Source organism: Natator depressus, chromosome 6 (genome assembly GCF_965152275.1).
Source record: "Natator depressus isolate rNatDep1 chromosome 6, rNatDep2.hap1, whole genome shotgun sequence".
In the NCBI taxonomy this organism is placed as follows: domain Eukaryota; kingdom Metazoa; phylum Chordata; order Testudines; family Cheloniidae; genus Natator; species Natator depressus.
Genome location: NC_134239.1, coordinates 19,294,627 through 19,310,816, shown reverse-complemented (window position 1 = coordinate 19,310,816; position 16,190 = coordinate 19,294,627). Strand labels below are relative to the sequence as shown.

Sequence of the window (16,190 nt, the reverse complement as noted above, 5' to 3'; positions counted from 1 at the left end):
GAGATTAGTATCTTCATAGTCTTGTTGTTTCTTCCTAATGGCCCATCCAGTCTGATGGCCTGTTGTCTGGTGGGTGTCTCCCAAATGCACTCCCAGTTGTAAATGTTACATAGTCCATATTCCTAACTTTAGATACAGAGCTGATACATGCACACACATTGGAGAATCGCATTCAGTAAATCAGAACCTTTCCAATGATCTCTCACATGACCCATCTTGCATAAAACATCTTAGTTATGCCATATTCCATCATAACAATATTTCTATGAAGAATATGGGGTGTAACGTCACATCCACGTTGACACGTTAACTTAAATAACTCCTCTCCCTCCCTGGTACTTACCCCTCTGTGTTTATAGAGAGCAATCCTATCTCCCCTCAGCCTTCTTTTGGTTAGACTAAACAAGCCAAGCTCTTTGAGTCTCCTCTCATAAGGTGGGTTTTCCATTCCTCGGATCATCCAAGTAGCCCTTCTCTGCAACTGTTCCAGTTTGAATTCATCTTTCTTAAACATGGGAGACCAGACCTGCACACAGTAAACTTCACTCCCTCCCTGTGCCATTGTCTCTCTTGCCAGTAGGCAGGAGAATGCTGGGCTGTGTACAGGCATATGGAAAACTTCTGTTCCAACTGCTGCTAGTAAAGGCAATGCTGGGAGGACACTCACCACTGCGATCCCAGCTGGTACTGCAGAGGGGGACCCTCACGCTGCAGGAATCTGAACTGGGATTATTGAGGCACTGCTGTAGGAGAGGTGCTCCCAGATCTTCCTGCCTTTATTAGGAAAGGAGCGCAGGGCCCCTGAAGTCCTTTCCCTGAAAGGGTTTTAGATGCAGGCTATGCATTAGGTCACAGCACAGGAACTACTGTCACTCCTGTTTATAAAGACTGGGGTCAATCAGATCAGTCTGAAACATGCCTGTATGCATGATATAACCCACAGCCATTTCTAGGAATGTCCAATCCAGGCCAAGTTATGGAGACCCTGTGCTAACCAGGCTGGGAGATGTCAGGCTTTGACATGCAGGCTACGTGAAGAAGCTACCTTAGGATCTGCTACAAGTCCTGTCCCTCTTCTGCCCTGCCAGAACATGTCCTGTTCATCGCATGCTTCCATCTCATTGACACATGTGAGGCACTACACTGCCCCTGGCTTGCTTTTTCCCTAGTGTATGGCTCTGATGCATATTCTTTTCCCCCCATCCCCAGGAGGAGCTGGCCTTGCAGCTGATCAATAACCCAGAGCATACCCTCAAGGAGTACCAGCACTCTTATATCCGCAGCACTATCCTGCTTCTCTTAGTCCTGCTTATGGTACGTGCTATTGGCTCAGACACCTCCACGGGCTTGGGGATTTTGACAGCATTGAGCTATAGGCGTGAATGACACGGAAAGGCATTTGAAGGGGGACAGGACCCTGAATAGCTTCGGGGGCTGGGGATGGGCTGCAGAGCCTTTCAGCTCTAAGATGCCGAGTGGCTTCTGGCCCAGGATGGTGGAGATTTCAAGTCCTCGCCGTTGTATGGCTGCTTGGCGGCCTGTGTAGTGATCTCAGTCTGGTTCCTAAAACCCGCCCCCCAGATGAGTCTGCACCAACTGACCCAGTCTCGGAGCGGGCATGGATTGAGTGGGCCTGCAGATCGTGCGTTCCTAGCCCATTACTAGAGAGGAGTGAAGCCAATCTGTGGGGCAGTCACTCTGTGGAAAACATGAACTGCGGCTGCATGTCCTCTGCCTGGTTTTTGGATGGGCGGGGGGTGCATTCAGTCTGCAGGGCTGTCCCTTGGGCACTAAACTCACATGGGGATGGCAGGGAGGCCGCCATTTGCACGGAAAAGGCCAGTTTGTTTCCTGTGAGCTCACTGACACGTGCCAGCTGCCTGCCATTCTGCCATGCTGTGGCAGAGAGAGTCCCAGCACCCATCCCTTCCTACATGTTGTGCTACAGGGGAAATGGTGTAGGGAAAACCTATCCAAACTGTACACCTGGGGCAGGGGGTCAGCGGGGGCAGAAACAGGATGGGTGACTATTACGCTACTCACGATGGGGGGGGGGGCAGAGTCCACAATGGGAGTGCCAGCAACGTCGGACCATACATGCACGCACTTGCTCTTCCACCTCCACTGCTGGTCAATGTCCTCTGTATTTAATCACTTCACTCCTCCCAGAAACTGTGCCGGGCACAGGCATTCCACCCTGCAGGCTGGGCGTGGGCACTAAGGGCCTGGATCTTCACCTGCAGCTGTTAAGCGCACAGAACCCATCCTCTAGCTGCATTTAAGTCTGTCGCCCCCATGCACCCAGTTTGCTCAGTTTCCCCATCCACCTTCGTTACCTGCCTCCCCTGCTCCTCCCATCTCTAATCCCTGCAAGAGCTCTGACGACATGCTGCCCTCCCAGATCACCGTGCTCATTGGCATCGCCCACGGTCTCGTCATCTACCGGGTGGTGGCGACGGTCGTCTTCACCCAAAGCAACTTCGAGTTCATCCGAGAACGGGCCAGCACCGTGGCGGTGATGACGGGGGCCGTGCTGCATTACATCACCATCATCGTCATGACCAAGGTAGGGAGCGCTGCGTGGCGGGAGCCCTCCTCGTTCTCCCGCAATCAAACACCCTGCCCGTCCCTTCTCCCCTTTCACCCTCCCTCTCCTGTGTTGCAGGTTAACAGGCGGGTGGCGCTCTTTCTCTGTGGCCTGGGTAAGGCAAAGCGCATGCTGTGTTCACCCTGCATCTAGCAGCCTCCAGCGCAGCTGGCTGGACTCATCCTGAACGTTGTTGGTGGAGCTCTAAAAGGGGCCGAGTCTTTCCATTGATATCAATGGGCTTTTTCGCTCTGGCCCTCGCAGCTGCTCATACAGAACATCTTGAAATATGCTAACGCCACCTAGCTCCGGGACGGCCGAGGTTCTCGACCTTTTTCTTTCTGAGGCCCCCCCAACATGCTATAAAAACTCCATGGCCCACCTGGGCCGCAATAGCTGGTTTTCTGCATATAAAAGCCAGGGCTGGCGTTAGGGGGTTGCAAGCAGGGCAATTGCCTGGGGCCCCACGCCACAGGCCCCCCCGCGAAGCTACATGGCTCATGCTTCACCTTTAGCCCTGGGTGGCAGGGCTCAGGGGCCTGGGCTTCCGCCCCAAGTGGTGGGGCTTTGGCTTTCTGCCCTGGGCCCCAGCGAGTCGAAGGCTGGCCCTGCTTGGCCCCTGAAACCTGTTGGAGGCCCTCTAGGGGGCCCTGGACCCCTGGTTGAGAAACGCTGCTGTATTGCCCAGCAAAGAGAAGGGAATTGCCACCATCACCTCCTCTGTCCCCTAGGCAAATGAAGTGAGCCCTGGCCAGAGCTCTAATGAGCACAGCAGGCCGGGAGCAAGTCCAGGGTCAAGGGTTTTCCGTTGGGAGGCCATTAGCCTCAGATAGTTAAATAGAGGGACTCTCTGCTCCAGCCCCCATTCTGATCTCCGCTGCTACCAAGCCTCATGTAAAGAGAGGTGAGTCTGGCAGAGAGCCAAGAGCAGGGCTTCAGAGAGCCAAGGCAGCATGTCAGATTGCACCCCGACATTAACAGGAAGCCAGGGCAGCTGCTGGAGAGCTGGTGAAATCGGTGCCTGCCCAGCTCTAGTTTGAGTGTAGCCCCGGGACAGCCGATCGCCGTAACAGAAGCCACAAGTACGTGGATTGCTGTGTCAAAGTCCTGGGATTGCTGAAGTTTACTAGAACTTGGGCTACAAATCCAGGGGATCAGGTTCAGGTCTGGGGGAGTCTGGGTCACTAAAAGGCCCAAGTGCTTTGGAATGAAAGCACGACGGGCTGAAGGTGCCTGTCCAAGAAGTTTGGGGGCGGCGGACTCCTGCTGCTGTGACTAACCCACACACCTGCACTCCCGTTTCCAGAGACTCCGCGGACGTTCTCAGAGCGTGAGAACATCTTCACTGTGAAAATCTTCACCTTCCAGTTCTTCACCTACTTCTCCTCGCTGATCTACATCGCCTTCTTCCTGGGAAGGTGAGCCCTGGCCAGGTCCCCAGCTGGGGTCACTCGGCACAGAAGGAGCTGTACCCATTCACCCCGGGCGGAGGTCTGCATTAGTACTGTAACACACAGCCAGGGCCAATCACCCTAGGGAGGCCCATAAACCCAGTCAGGTTTGCCTGGTGCTTCTACCCATTGGTTGCAGGGGGAGGGGATTGGCTGCTCGGGTGGCGGGGATAAAGAAGGCTGGCGCTGCTAGTGAGTGAGTTAGAGAGGGCTCCTGCAGCCTGACTTCCTGGATGTTGATTCTGTGGGTGAAATCTTGGCCCCCTGGAGGTCACTGGGAATTTTGCCATTGATTTCAATGGGGCCAGGATTTCACCCTTGTTTTTTGGGCTGGGGGTGTAGTTCTCCACCTCTCTCGGCTCATCTTTCTCTCGGTTTCTGTCTGTCCCTCTCTTGCTGGGCTGGTGCGCTTAACTCCGCCTGTGTTTATCTCCCACCCCCTCTCTCTTTCAGTCTCTGTACCTGCCTCTCTCTCTCCCCTTTGGTGCCTCGGTGTCCCTCCCAGGGGGAGTCATTACCCTCCCAGCTCCCTGCTTACAGAGGGAGGTGCTAGGAGCACTAGCGTCAGGCCTATTTAACTCTGCACTCTCCTGGTCAGGATTAACGGCCGTCCTGGGAACTATGTGCGCGTAGCTGGCAAGTGGAGGCTGGAGGAGGTGAGTAAATTGTCCATAGTGCTCTAATGCCCTCTCTGCCCCTTCCCCACCCACATCCCTGGCACTGTCTCTGTTAAAACCATTGCTTCCTTCTACCCAGTACAACCCTTCCAATCCCTCCAGGTTCTTCTTGGCTCATGTATCTAGCACCCAGCCCTTTGTCCCAAAGCCAGCCCATCTGATCCGCACAGTATAACTCTCTTCTCTTTGCAGTGCCACCCCAGTGGCTGCATCACTGATCTCTTTATCCAGATGGCCATCATAATGACCCTCAAGCAGACCCTGAGTAACTTGGTGGAGTACCTCACCCCGTAAGTCAGCACACCCTAGGCACTCAGGCCAGTAGGATGCGCTCACATGTCTGAACTGTATGTTTCTGCTTGCAGAAGCACTCTGTTCTGATTACAAACTTTAACTGGGATTCCCCCAGGCAGTGTCTGGGGAAAGTGAGTGTGAGGCCAGTTGCTGAGATAAGTTCAGTCAGCAACTTCTCTTCATGAGAATGAAATCTGTCTCCGGAGAAAGAAGTTGTAGTCTCTGAAGTAGATCCGGTCAGGGGACAGGAACAGTACCATGTGACAGTGTGCCTAATCACAGAGCCAGAACAGTGCATTCCGAATACAGACCAAATGGACTGGAAGGTCCATACGCAGAGTTCAGCTCGGACCTCGTCACAAAAACGATTTGAGAAAAGAACAAATAAATCAAATGGGGCTTTGCGCCTGGACAAGTCAGACAGAAAAAGGGCTGAACTCGCTGAATAAATTATTCCCCATGAACAGCTTGGCCTAGCTCTAACTGGCACCTTGACCCGACACTAAATATTCACTCCATTTTTCTTTTAAAACTAATTTTCTTTGACATTTGGAATGGCCCTCCAAGCTATTTAGTATGTTTGCCACTTCCTGAATATTTAGGCCCCAACTTTACTTGTCTTGGGGAGCAGTTACACCAAAATAGCCCTGTTGCTTTTAGTGAGATTAGTCTCATGAGTACATGCTCATTGATGTTGGAACGGGATTCACAGTCAGGCCGTAGGTAAACTACAGCTATTGGGCCATCTTAGAGATGGAAACTGCCTTCTGCTATCAGTAAGAATTCCCCCAATCACACCAGCAGAAGGTGTTTGAGAGAGAGGAAAGGGGAGTGTGTGTGTGAGACCTTACCACAGAAACAACCCACCGCTCAAGTCTCCATGTTGGTGTTCCAGAGGTGTTACCATTGGCCCAGTGCAGGGAGCTGCTCTGGTAGCCCCCACACTTGGCTCTTTAGCATATATCCCTCACCCCTCTGCCCTTGTGTTACTGTCCCTGCAGCTGGCTAAAATTAAGGTTCCTAAAGTCGTTTGCCAACCCAACGAACAAAGACAAAGTTCACACGGAGAAAGGACCCCAGGACTCCTGCAAGGAGCAGTGGCTCAAGAACTACCAACTCAGCGAGGTCAATGTCTTCAGTTTGTTCGACGAGTTCTTGGAAATGAGTATGTGGCGCTCTGGGGTCACAGGTGTAACTAGTGGGCAGCAGGGAATGCCTGGTTCTCAGGTGCTGTGTTCTGGGCGCACGCCTGCCCATTCCCATTGTCTCTTCTCTTGGGGTCAGTTTTTCTCCAGGGGCAGCAGGTTTTAGCTGCTTGATCAACCCAGGTTTCCTTGCACCCAGTACACAAAGGGTGTTCTGAATGCCCTGGAGCTGGGCGTGACCATGCTTCCTGCTTCAGGGGTCCAGTTCCTGATGTTGGGGCTAAGGGGGTGTCATACCCTTGCAGCTAGCCGGACTGGGGCTCCTGTGAGAGAAACTGGCCACCCCTGTGACAGAGCAGTAATACCAAACGCCCATTCACATCCCTGGGAGAGGGGGCAGGTCCTAGGTCTCCCTTTGTGGAACGCAGTCAGGCTTGGTGACGCTGCATTCACCATTGAGGGGAAGGTGCAAGGGAACCAGCCCTGCAGCTCACCCAGTCTGTAGCCCATCCCTGTGCTAAGACTGCAGAGCCCAGGGAGAATTGGGCACAGACTGGGCAGATTCACCCACACACCTGCTAGGGGTCACTCACACATATCTTGCCCCAAGCAAGATCTGGCAGGTAACACTGCGGCCTGGGAAGGATTTGTGCCTCAGGGACGGCCAATTCCTTTCCTGCCCTGTCCCGCCCTTGTTTCTGGTAGCATTTGGGTACTGGCTGTGACCACTAGCTACTACTCTCCCCTCTCCTCCCCCCCATCCCTCTTCAGCTGAGGAGCCTGCACTTTGGGGAATGGGGGCAGAGTCCAGGTCTCACCCCTCTGGGATTACTCCTGCATGGATGGCGTTGGAGAAAGTAGAACTGGGCATGCAGCTCCTGATTCTCTCCCCCGCCCGCCCTGCCCTTCTATGGCTACAGCCATGAAGTGAGCAGATCACACGGAGGGCTAGAGGGGGAGTCTGACTCATCCTTTCACACTGCCATGCCAACATCCGGCTCTGAGGCATCGCGCATACAGGAAGTACGTGGACCTGTGGTCTAGCTGGATGTCCCCACAGCTCCCTCACGGTACCTGTGCTTTGTCCTGTTCTCAGTGATCCAGTACAGCTTCACCACCATCTTTGTGGCTGCCTTCCCCCTCGCCCCGCTAATGGCCTTCTTCAATAACCTCTTTGAGATCCGGCTGGATGCCATCAAGATGGTGCAGCTGCAGAGGCGCATAGTGCCTAGGAAAGCCAAAGACATTGGTGAGCAGGGGTCAAGGGGAGGGGCTCTCCATGAAGAGCATGGGCCCAATAAAGAAGGCACTATGGGGTGGGGGGGGAGGGCTAATCTTACCCCAGGACTTAACAATGGCACTAACTACTGCAACCGACTCTTTCCCTAAGTCATGGTGCCAGAACATTTGTCTGCTCCCGTTTCTGCTGTTCCAGGGGACAGTTAGAGGGTGCATTTGAAGAGCTGGGGGGAAGGGGCAGGACTGGAACAGCAGGGGGGCTGTAAGTCAGGACTGAGGCGCATTGGTAGAGGCATGGGTAGAATCTAGATACACTTTGCTTTGGCCAAGAACGCATTGCTAGTTCCTCACGTTCATACGCAGCCCGTCCGCCCGCCTCAGTGGGTGGGTACAGTACTGGGTAAGGCTCATCATTGTAGTGCTCTTGCTGATGCACAGCTGCTGTGCTGGGCCACCACGCTGTGCCCCACAGAGCACAACTCCAGAGATCAGCCTGGTCAAGCCCAATCCTCCTCCCATTCGTGGCAATGGCAAAGCTCGCAGAGCAGTGTCCTGGCCACCAACGCAGCTGTGGGCATGTCTCTGACTTCTGTTCTCTTGCAGGCATCTGGCTGCAGGTTCTGGAGGCCATTGGTATTTTGGCCGTCATTGGCAACGGCCTGGTGATCGCCATCACCTCAGACTTCATCCCCATGCAGGTCTACAAATACACGTACAGCCCGTGCAAGCTGCAGAACCGCACTGATGTCAAGTAAGTGTCACCCCACAACTGCCACAGCCTTTCCAGAATCGCGGCCACCTTGCTCGCTTTCTGTGTCTGAGTGAGCCTGTCCCTGCTGCGCGAGGAAAGCCATCTCTCCCAGCACCACTGGGCGGCAAAGCCCAGCCAGGACAGCGGGAGCTCTGCTGCTACCCTATGTTCCCTCTCGCTCCTTGTGTCTCTTGGGATGGTCCCCATGAGTTCCGGGAGCTGCAGCTGCTCCCAGGGTTGAGCGTTCCCTGTAGGATGTGAGGCTGCATGGTCTTCCCAGCAGTCCTTGCTCTAAGACGCACAGTAAGCTATTGGGAAGCCTGCAGAGGGATAAAGAACCAGCCAGATTTGGCATAGGTGAGGTAGTGACCTCTAGAGGGATGAGCAAGAACTGCAGCCAAAGTTATTTTCCACTCCCATTTCCACAGGGCAGAGCAGATATGTTGACAAGTTGGTATCTGCTTTGTACACTAATAATGCAAACACCTGCTAATTGTGCTCAGATGACTACCAAAAAGATACCCATTCACTGGCTGCTGGCCGTTCTGGCTATTCAGACTAATTAATGCCTACTTTTGAAATAGACACTAAAGTAATCTACATAGAAATCCATAGGGAAGCTCTTTCATTTTGTGTAAAAACAGCTGTTAACTGCAGCTGTTAGCACTGCAAGAGTGCACTTGGTCGTGTTTTTCACGCTGGGCTACCCACTTCCTACAATGTGATCTAATTCTCTACATGTGGAGTCAATTGATTGTTTTAATTGTGTGGTTTGGTCAAGCAGTAAAAGAGTGGATTAGTCCCAGCCTGGAACAGTCTCTCAGCCCCTCTCTAAGAAGCACCCCCCCCCCCCCTCTCTCTCTCTCCTTCCACTCCTCCCCCCACTACAGAAAGGATGTGGACAAATTGGAGAGAGTCCAGCGGAGGGCAATAAAAATGATTAGGGGGCTGGGGCACATGACTTATGAGGAGAGGCTGAGGGAACTGGGCTTATTTAGTCAGCAGTAGAGAAGGGGGGGTGGGGGTGGGGATTTGATAGCAGCCTTCAACTACCTGAAGGGGGGTTCCAAAGAGGATGGAGCTAGACTGTTCTCAGTGGTAGCAGATGACAGAACAAGGAGTAATGGTCTCAAGTTGCAGTGGGGGAGGTCTAGGTTGGATATTAGGAAACACTATTTCACTAGGAGGGTGGTGAAGCACTGGAATGGGTTACCTAGGGAGGTGGTGGTGGAATCTCCATCCTTAGAGGTCTTTAAGGCCTGGCTTGACAAAGCCCTGGCTGGGATGCTTTAGTTGGGGTTGGTCCTGCTTTGAGCAGGGGGTTGGACTAGATGACCTCCTGAGGTCTCTTCCAACCCTGAGATTCTATGATTCTAAATCCCACCCCCTTAAATTGCACTGATCCAAAAATCCATCCCTTCTCCCTTTTCACCAACAATCTCTCCTCCCTGTGCATTCCATGCCTTGTCTTGTCTCTGAGTTGGATCCTGCACAACGTAGTGTGTCCTCCATTCCCTTGACTTCACTGGGAACTCGGGGTGCTGGGCAACATCCAGAATCAGCCCTTTACATTGCTCTCTGGGATGGGGAATGTTTCTTGAGCTATAGGCCCATTCATGGCGGGGCCTGAGCATGTCCTGGGAGTTAATAAGAGCCCTCGGCCCCCACGGGAGTTGAAGGTGCTCAGCACTTTGCAGAGACAGTTCTTATGCTTAGGAAACACTGTGTAATTTTATGATTTTTAATAAGCAGCTCTGAGGCCTTGTTCCTGCACCATCAAAGTCAATGGGGCTTTTGCCATTAATTTCAATAAGAGCAGGATCAGGACTTAGATTCCCACCCTGAAAAGAACTGCCTGGAAGCGAGCTAAAGATGCCCATCTCTTCTAATCCTCACCTGGGTATCCTTGCCTGGACGACCCCATTGGGGCACTATTAAGCCACTGTCTAGTGCCATGTTTTCTCCCTATGTAGCTGTTTGACAGGTTACATCAACTACAGCCTCTCGGTGTTCCGTGTCCAGGACTTTGAGTGGCAGATGAAGCTGCCCGAAAAGCTTCCAGATTTTATGAGGAGTGAGATCACAGAATGCAGGTAAAAGGGGACAATAGCATGGATCCATCATCCAGTCACACATGTCCATAGGTGCTGGAACTAGGGGTGCTGGAGGTGCTGCTGCACCCCCTGGCATGAAGTGGTTTCCATTATATACATAGTGTACAGTTTGGGTCAATGGCTCTCAGCACCCCCACTATACAAATTGTTCCAGCGCCCCTGTACACATCCTCACAATAATACCCTCCCTCCCATCCCCAACAAATATTGCAAATATCGTCTACAAAAAATATCTTGAATGTTTTAAGGTAACATTGGCATGCCTCCCTTCAGCTCCCACACTTACTGGGAGAGTGAAAGACAAGATCTGTAGCTGGTGTAAATCAGTTTGGATCCCCTGAAATCAATGGATCTATGCTGCTTTATGCCAGCTGGGGATCTGTGAGTGGACAACGGGAAGGTCAGCTGGAGGAAGCCGTATTGCCTCAGCCGTCTATACCTGAACTGAACAAGGCTGCCCTGGGGCCAAGCAGGAAAGGGAGTAAATGAACCAGTAGGCCTCTCCTGTGACTCACAGTTGCGGGGGTGGAGAGATGGACTGAGACCGGTGGGGGATGGGATTTGATGGGCAGTGTACACAGAGCTGATGGGTGTTGTCCTGTAGGTACCGGGATTACAGGAACTCCGATGACTACAACTACTCTGTTCAGTTCTGGCACGTTTTCGCAGCCCGGCTCGCCTTCCTTATTTTATTTGAGGTGGGTGCTGTGGACGGTGGTTCTGGAGTCGGCATGGGGAAGGAGACTGAGGCGGTGGGGGAAAGAGAGTCACACGTTCTTCCCTGGGGAGTGATTGGGCAGTGGAGAGTGTGAGCATGCTTGGCTGGGCACTCTGAGGGTGCTGCTTCCGCACTGGCTTCCTTCTCTTGTCCCCAGCCTGACCTCTTCAGTGAGGCAATTAGCTCCTTTATTTTGGCCCTGTCCCTTTGCTCAGACCCTCCCCCGTGTTCTCCTGCACTCACCCACACTGTCATAATGTTATACCAATTAATAAGATCCTGATGGTTTTTATTTTAAGGGGATAAGGCAAAATGCCACGTTTATTGTGAATACAGAAAGAATCCTAGTAAGCAGTCAGTTATACCTATAACATTCCATTCAATTTCACATTCATTCACACGGTCATTTATACACATACAGGTTCTGCAAGGATGTTATCATAGTTACCAGCCTTAGAGTTGCTCGTGCCAAGCCACTGGCCAGGTGGCCTGGACACGAAGAGGGAGCAGGGCCTTATCAGATGCGCATCTGATGCTCCTAGAAGTTCGTTTGCAGAATCGGACCCAAAGTCCTGAGTCTTCAGGGTCTGTTCTTACAGGGATCCATCCTCATGTATTTGCCTCGTCATGCTGTTCTCATGTTTGAAGTGGTAATCAATGACTGTTCTCACGCAGATGACACAGCAATGACGGAATGACAGTATGTTCTCTTGTTCTTCGGCCCTCCTGTTCTTGGGGCAAGTATGCCCTTAGGGTTATCAGGCTATCTTGTCCACTGTATTTTTCAGCCAGATGGTCCTATTTTAAGGCTGGCACCTCAACCTTTAATCTTTCGTTCCTCATTCAATCATACATACAATCACACTCCAACGTATATCTTGTCACATCTGCATTCTATCACCTACTCATCCTTTAACATAACCATTCTAAAATCAGTGGGACATGGTAGACTTCAATAAGTCTATTCATCCCACTTGTTATATCTAAAAGGAAACTAACAAGATAAGCATGCAAGAGTGGAGGGTTCACACATCTTATTCCAGAGTTCAGGAAAACAAAGTTGTACCAGCCATAAAGGACAGCTGTTATCTTCTTACTTTTAGAACAATCTCTTTGTCTCTGGATGTGCTTCTACAATTAAAACTGATCTTGTAAAACTAACAGGCGATTTCAATCAACAGACTCAGCAGGGTGGCTGAGAAACATATTTCTTTCTAATGGTCAGGCCAAATTCTGGGGTCTGCTGTGGAGTCACTTTTCTTAAACTTCCTATATCAGAAATATACCAGTTATCGATCTAGTCCAACAATCGCTTTCCCTCTCCCCTACCCCTGTGCCCCTGCTGACAATCACTCACTCCTGCTGTTAGTCCCTTGCTCGCTTGCCAGTTGCCCTTTAGTCACCAGGACATGGCATTGCCTAGCAGGAAAAACAGCCACTGCCCTTGGCTGGAGCAAATTAGGGCAGCTTCAAGTCAGCTGCGCTGGCAGTGGTACCATTGCAAAGCTGGCATTTCAAAAGGGAGTGTGGGGTGCAGCCAGAGTCAGACATAAAGCTAAGAGAAACCAGGGACTGTGGGTCCTCATGGCTTGATCTGCCACCCTCTCTGGCCCAGGTTTCCCAGGACTGGAATGAGGGGGGGGGTTGATGTTTTGGGGGGTCCCGTAGTAGCCTGTATTTGGGGCCCTAATGGGAGGCATTACCCCATAAATCATCCCTGGATGCAGCACTGTGTGTGTTTTGTGTATTTTGACTCCAATCGAACTCCCACTGAAGTCAATGGGAGTTGGATTGGGTACTGGATTGGCTTGCGTACTTGGTATATGCCAATGTAGCAGTTGAGCATAGCCGTGGAGCTATTAGTCCTTGCTAATCATTGCTGGGTCACTGATCACAGCTTGTCTCCCCTGTGAACGGGTTCTGACTGCATGGTGGGCTCTGCTTGCTCATTTCAGCACGTGGCTCTGTGCATCAAGTTGATTGCAGCCTGGTATGTACCCGACATCCCCCAATCGGTTAAGAATAAGCACCTGAAGAAAAAATATGAAAATCTACAGAGAGAACTCAGGTTGGTGTATTGTCCTAGGAATAGCTGTGAAGGGTCCTGGAAGGCAGTGTGATCTAAAGCAGGAGACCTGGCTTCTTGTCCTGATTGGCTGTGTAACCTTGGGGTTAGTCACTGCAACTCCTCTGCACAGATTCCATTAATAGTAGCTGCTCTCCCTCAACCACCGCTCCACTCAAAGGGCTACTCTGAATAGGAGTGGGCAGAGCAGAAAGGTGGAACAGAATGGTCTCTGGTGGGGCTTGACAACAGCTTACATTCTGCCTAGGCTGGAATCAGTTTAAGGGATGATAAATGGTCTGTGTTGGCCAAGTGTCCTCTTTACTCCACTGGCAAAGCCTAGGCATCCTAGGGTCTTAACTACCAATTCTACCACAGGTCAACCTCCTGACATCTAACCTGCCTGTTCAGTAGAGGAGGTGTGAGATGGAGGCTGGTGGCATCTGACCTCTTAGAAGAGAGTCCTGCAAGCATTGGTTAGCCTCCCAAAGGAAGCAGTGGAAGCACTATCCTGGGTTTCACTTAAAACTAGACTGGGGAATAGAAGGTGCAATCCATCCTTGGCCCCTGGAGGCTGGATTAGCCCAGTGATTCTCCAGTTTTTTCATTCTGGAAACGGCCTCATACAAGAGAGAGAGTGCACCTCTGAGGGATCCGCCTGCCCTCCCAATCCCCCCATGCTTGGCTAGCCACATTCCTCATTCTGCAGAGCATGAGGGAGGGCTCCACAGCCCTTTACTAATCCATAGACCACAGCTTGAGAACCCCTGGATTAGATGACTCAAAACTAAAGATGGTCAGAAAATTTGGGATTTTGGGGAGGGGACTTCCCCCTCCAGAAAACTTCCACAGAAATGAAAATTTCTCAACTTTCCATGGAAAAATCTTGACTTTTTTTTGGTGAAAAGTCAAAATTTAAATATATCAGCTGAAAACTGAAGAAATGCTGCTGTAATGCCAATGGGAGCTGTAGTTCAGATGCGTCATGCTGCCATTCTCCTTTGCCGGTTGGACTGTATTTCACATGGAGCACCACAGTCTCCCTCTATTAACAAAGGGAAGTGGTAAGTCATGGGAGTCCCAGATCCTGTTGCATTATGGGAGATGTAGCCCAGCTAGGAAACCCAGCCTGCAGAGGAGAATGCGGACATGGGGGAACAGAACTACAAGTTCCAGGAGACACTGTGATGGTATATCCAAATCAAAATATGTTAGCTTTCCGCAGTTTGGGGTTTTTTCCAATATAATCTAAATTTGCTGAGAATAGCAGACTCTTTCCACAAAAAGCCTTTTAATTGAAACCCTGCTTGCCACAGTAAAATAGCTTTGCTAGAATATTTTCGACCAGCCTTTCTCACTGGTTCTTACTCATCTCAATTTTGATTGTTCTGTTCAGTAACTCTGCTGGTGTCACTGGAACAACCTGGATTGTTTCTGTATCTTCCAGCATAATGGATCGCCCTACAGAAGTGTAGCAAGTCACTGCACACACGGTAGGGGGCAGAAGCAGAGACTGCAGACCCAGTATCCAGCAGGACAGTGCTGTGGGCTTTGGAGGCACTATACAGGCACCTCCCACAAACCTTGCAACTGCAGTTCATTCTCTCCTGTTGTTTTGGACTTTGCCTCTTAACTGTGTGGGAAAGAATGCAATGGTAAACTTGCATGAGCAGATCCTTTAGAATCTCACTGTGGCAGGGAAGAAGAGGGTATCTTTAAGAAATGCTGCATTTCAAAGATGTCTCAGAGCTGGGCGGAAACCTTTGCAGTGTTGGCCAAACATAACACTTTGTCCAATTTTTCAAAGAAGCCTAAAAAGGGCTAGATTTTTTTGCTGAATTTGTCATGCTTTTTCACCATCAGGGGCAGACACGATTTTACCCCTGCACCCACCTCCCACATTGCTAAGAGGAAATACCATACAAGGCCCAAGTCTATGGGGGTTACCCTGTCTGCTGTACCAACATTGTCCCCAGTTTGGAGGGACAGTCTCTGTCCCAGCTGACTCTCCTTCCTATCCTATGTCTAAGACCTATTTCTTGATTAGATGGAATTGATCTCGAGAGACCAGATTCCTGACTGCTGATCCCTGGTTCTTACTGTATTGATGTGTGACCTTGTGCAAATTAACCTCTTAGGTGCCTCAGTTGATGTAATGGGGCAGACACCTATCTACCTCACCTGGATACTGTGCAGCTTAAATAATTAATATCTAAAGCACTTTGAGGCCTTGTCTACATTGAGAATTTGCCCTCATTCCATTACTTGGTGACTACCCACTGCAAACTCCAAGTACACACAAGGAAATACTGTGTTTGGCAAGGGTGGAGCTCACCTCAGTTTCAAACAGCAGTTAGTTCCACTGAAGCAGAGTGAGGCTCTTCTTAGCTGTATGTGGGATTTGCTCTGGCGCAGCGAGCGACACCAATTGCTGGCCAATGTAAACCAGCCCTTGGATCCTTTCAGAGATCCTGTGTTAGCATTTCATTGAGTCAGGCTAATCTACGGCAGGCAACCTGGCTTTATCTTCAGTAGTTCATTTTAATCCTTCACTTGTCATTAAACTGGGCTCACTGGCTGGGCTGTGGAGTAGATTGCTTACTTTCTCTATCCGCTTTGTATTTCATATGTCTCGCCAGTCCTCCTCCTTCCATTGGAGACCCTCAGTGCTCCAGTACACCTCCATCACCCAGAAAGCTGCTCTTCTCTCTTTTACTAAAATGATCACAGCAGCCGCCTAGCCAGGGGGAGTGATCTAAAAAAAAAAAAGGGGCCACCAGCTGTGGCGCTTTTACTCACTCAGCAGCGCTCCGGGGGCGGGCCCTCACTCGCTCCGGGTGTCTTTGGCGGCACTGAAGGTCCCGCCCCTGGAGTACCGCCAATGACCCAGAGCGCCGCCGGGTGAGTAAAAGCGTTGCAGCGGGAAAATTTGACAAGGCGCCACTTGTGCTCAGTGCGGGAGCGGCCACTGCCCCGCTCCCCCACTAGCTACGCCACTGGATCACAGTAGTTCCTCCTATGGGTAAGGGTGCAGAGCAGGGCCTTACCCTAAATCTCCTACATCCCAAGCAAGTACCCTAACCACTGGACAGTAATGGGGTAGGGTGGCTCCCTCTCTTAAACCCTGCACTTGTTGGCACTTCACTCCT

The 16,190-nt window shown here is 51.2% G+C and overlaps 1 protein-coding gene across 1 annotated transcript in view; it reads left to right on the top strand.

The window, feature by feature from the left end:
* Nucleotides 1-15,062, top strand: part of ANO9 (anoctamin 9) — a 28,061-nt gene extending 12,999 nt beyond the window's left edge. Inside the window, exons 12-24 of the mRNA XM_074956894.1 lie at nucleotides 1,210-1,314; nucleotides 2,402-2,566; nucleotides 2,666-2,702; nucleotides 3,894-4,005; nucleotides 4,637-4,694; nucleotides 4,908-5,005; nucleotides 6,011-6,174; nucleotides 7,251-7,403; nucleotides 7,997-8,144; nucleotides 10,118-10,237; nucleotides 10,863-10,956; nucleotides 12,932-13,044; nucleotides 14,489-15,062. Of these exons, the coding sequence (XP_074812995.1) occupies nucleotides 1,210-1,314; nucleotides 2,402-2,566; nucleotides 2,666-2,702; nucleotides 3,894-4,005; nucleotides 4,637-4,694; nucleotides 4,908-5,005; nucleotides 6,011-6,174; nucleotides 7,251-7,403; nucleotides 7,997-8,144; nucleotides 10,118-10,237; nucleotides 10,863-10,956; nucleotides 12,932-13,044; nucleotides 14,489-14,516 (1,395 nt within the window). The 3' untranslated portion in view covers nucleotides 14,517-15,062. The remainder of the gene's footprint in view (nucleotides 1-1,209; nucleotides 1,315-2,401; nucleotides 2,567-2,665; nucleotides 2,703-3,893; nucleotides 4,006-4,636; nucleotides 4,695-4,907; nucleotides 5,006-6,010; nucleotides 6,175-7,250; nucleotides 7,404-7,996; nucleotides 8,145-10,117; nucleotides 10,238-10,862; nucleotides 10,957-12,931; nucleotides 13,045-14,488) is intronic.
* The last annotated feature ends 1,128 nt before the right edge of the window (nucleotides 15,063-16,190 follow it).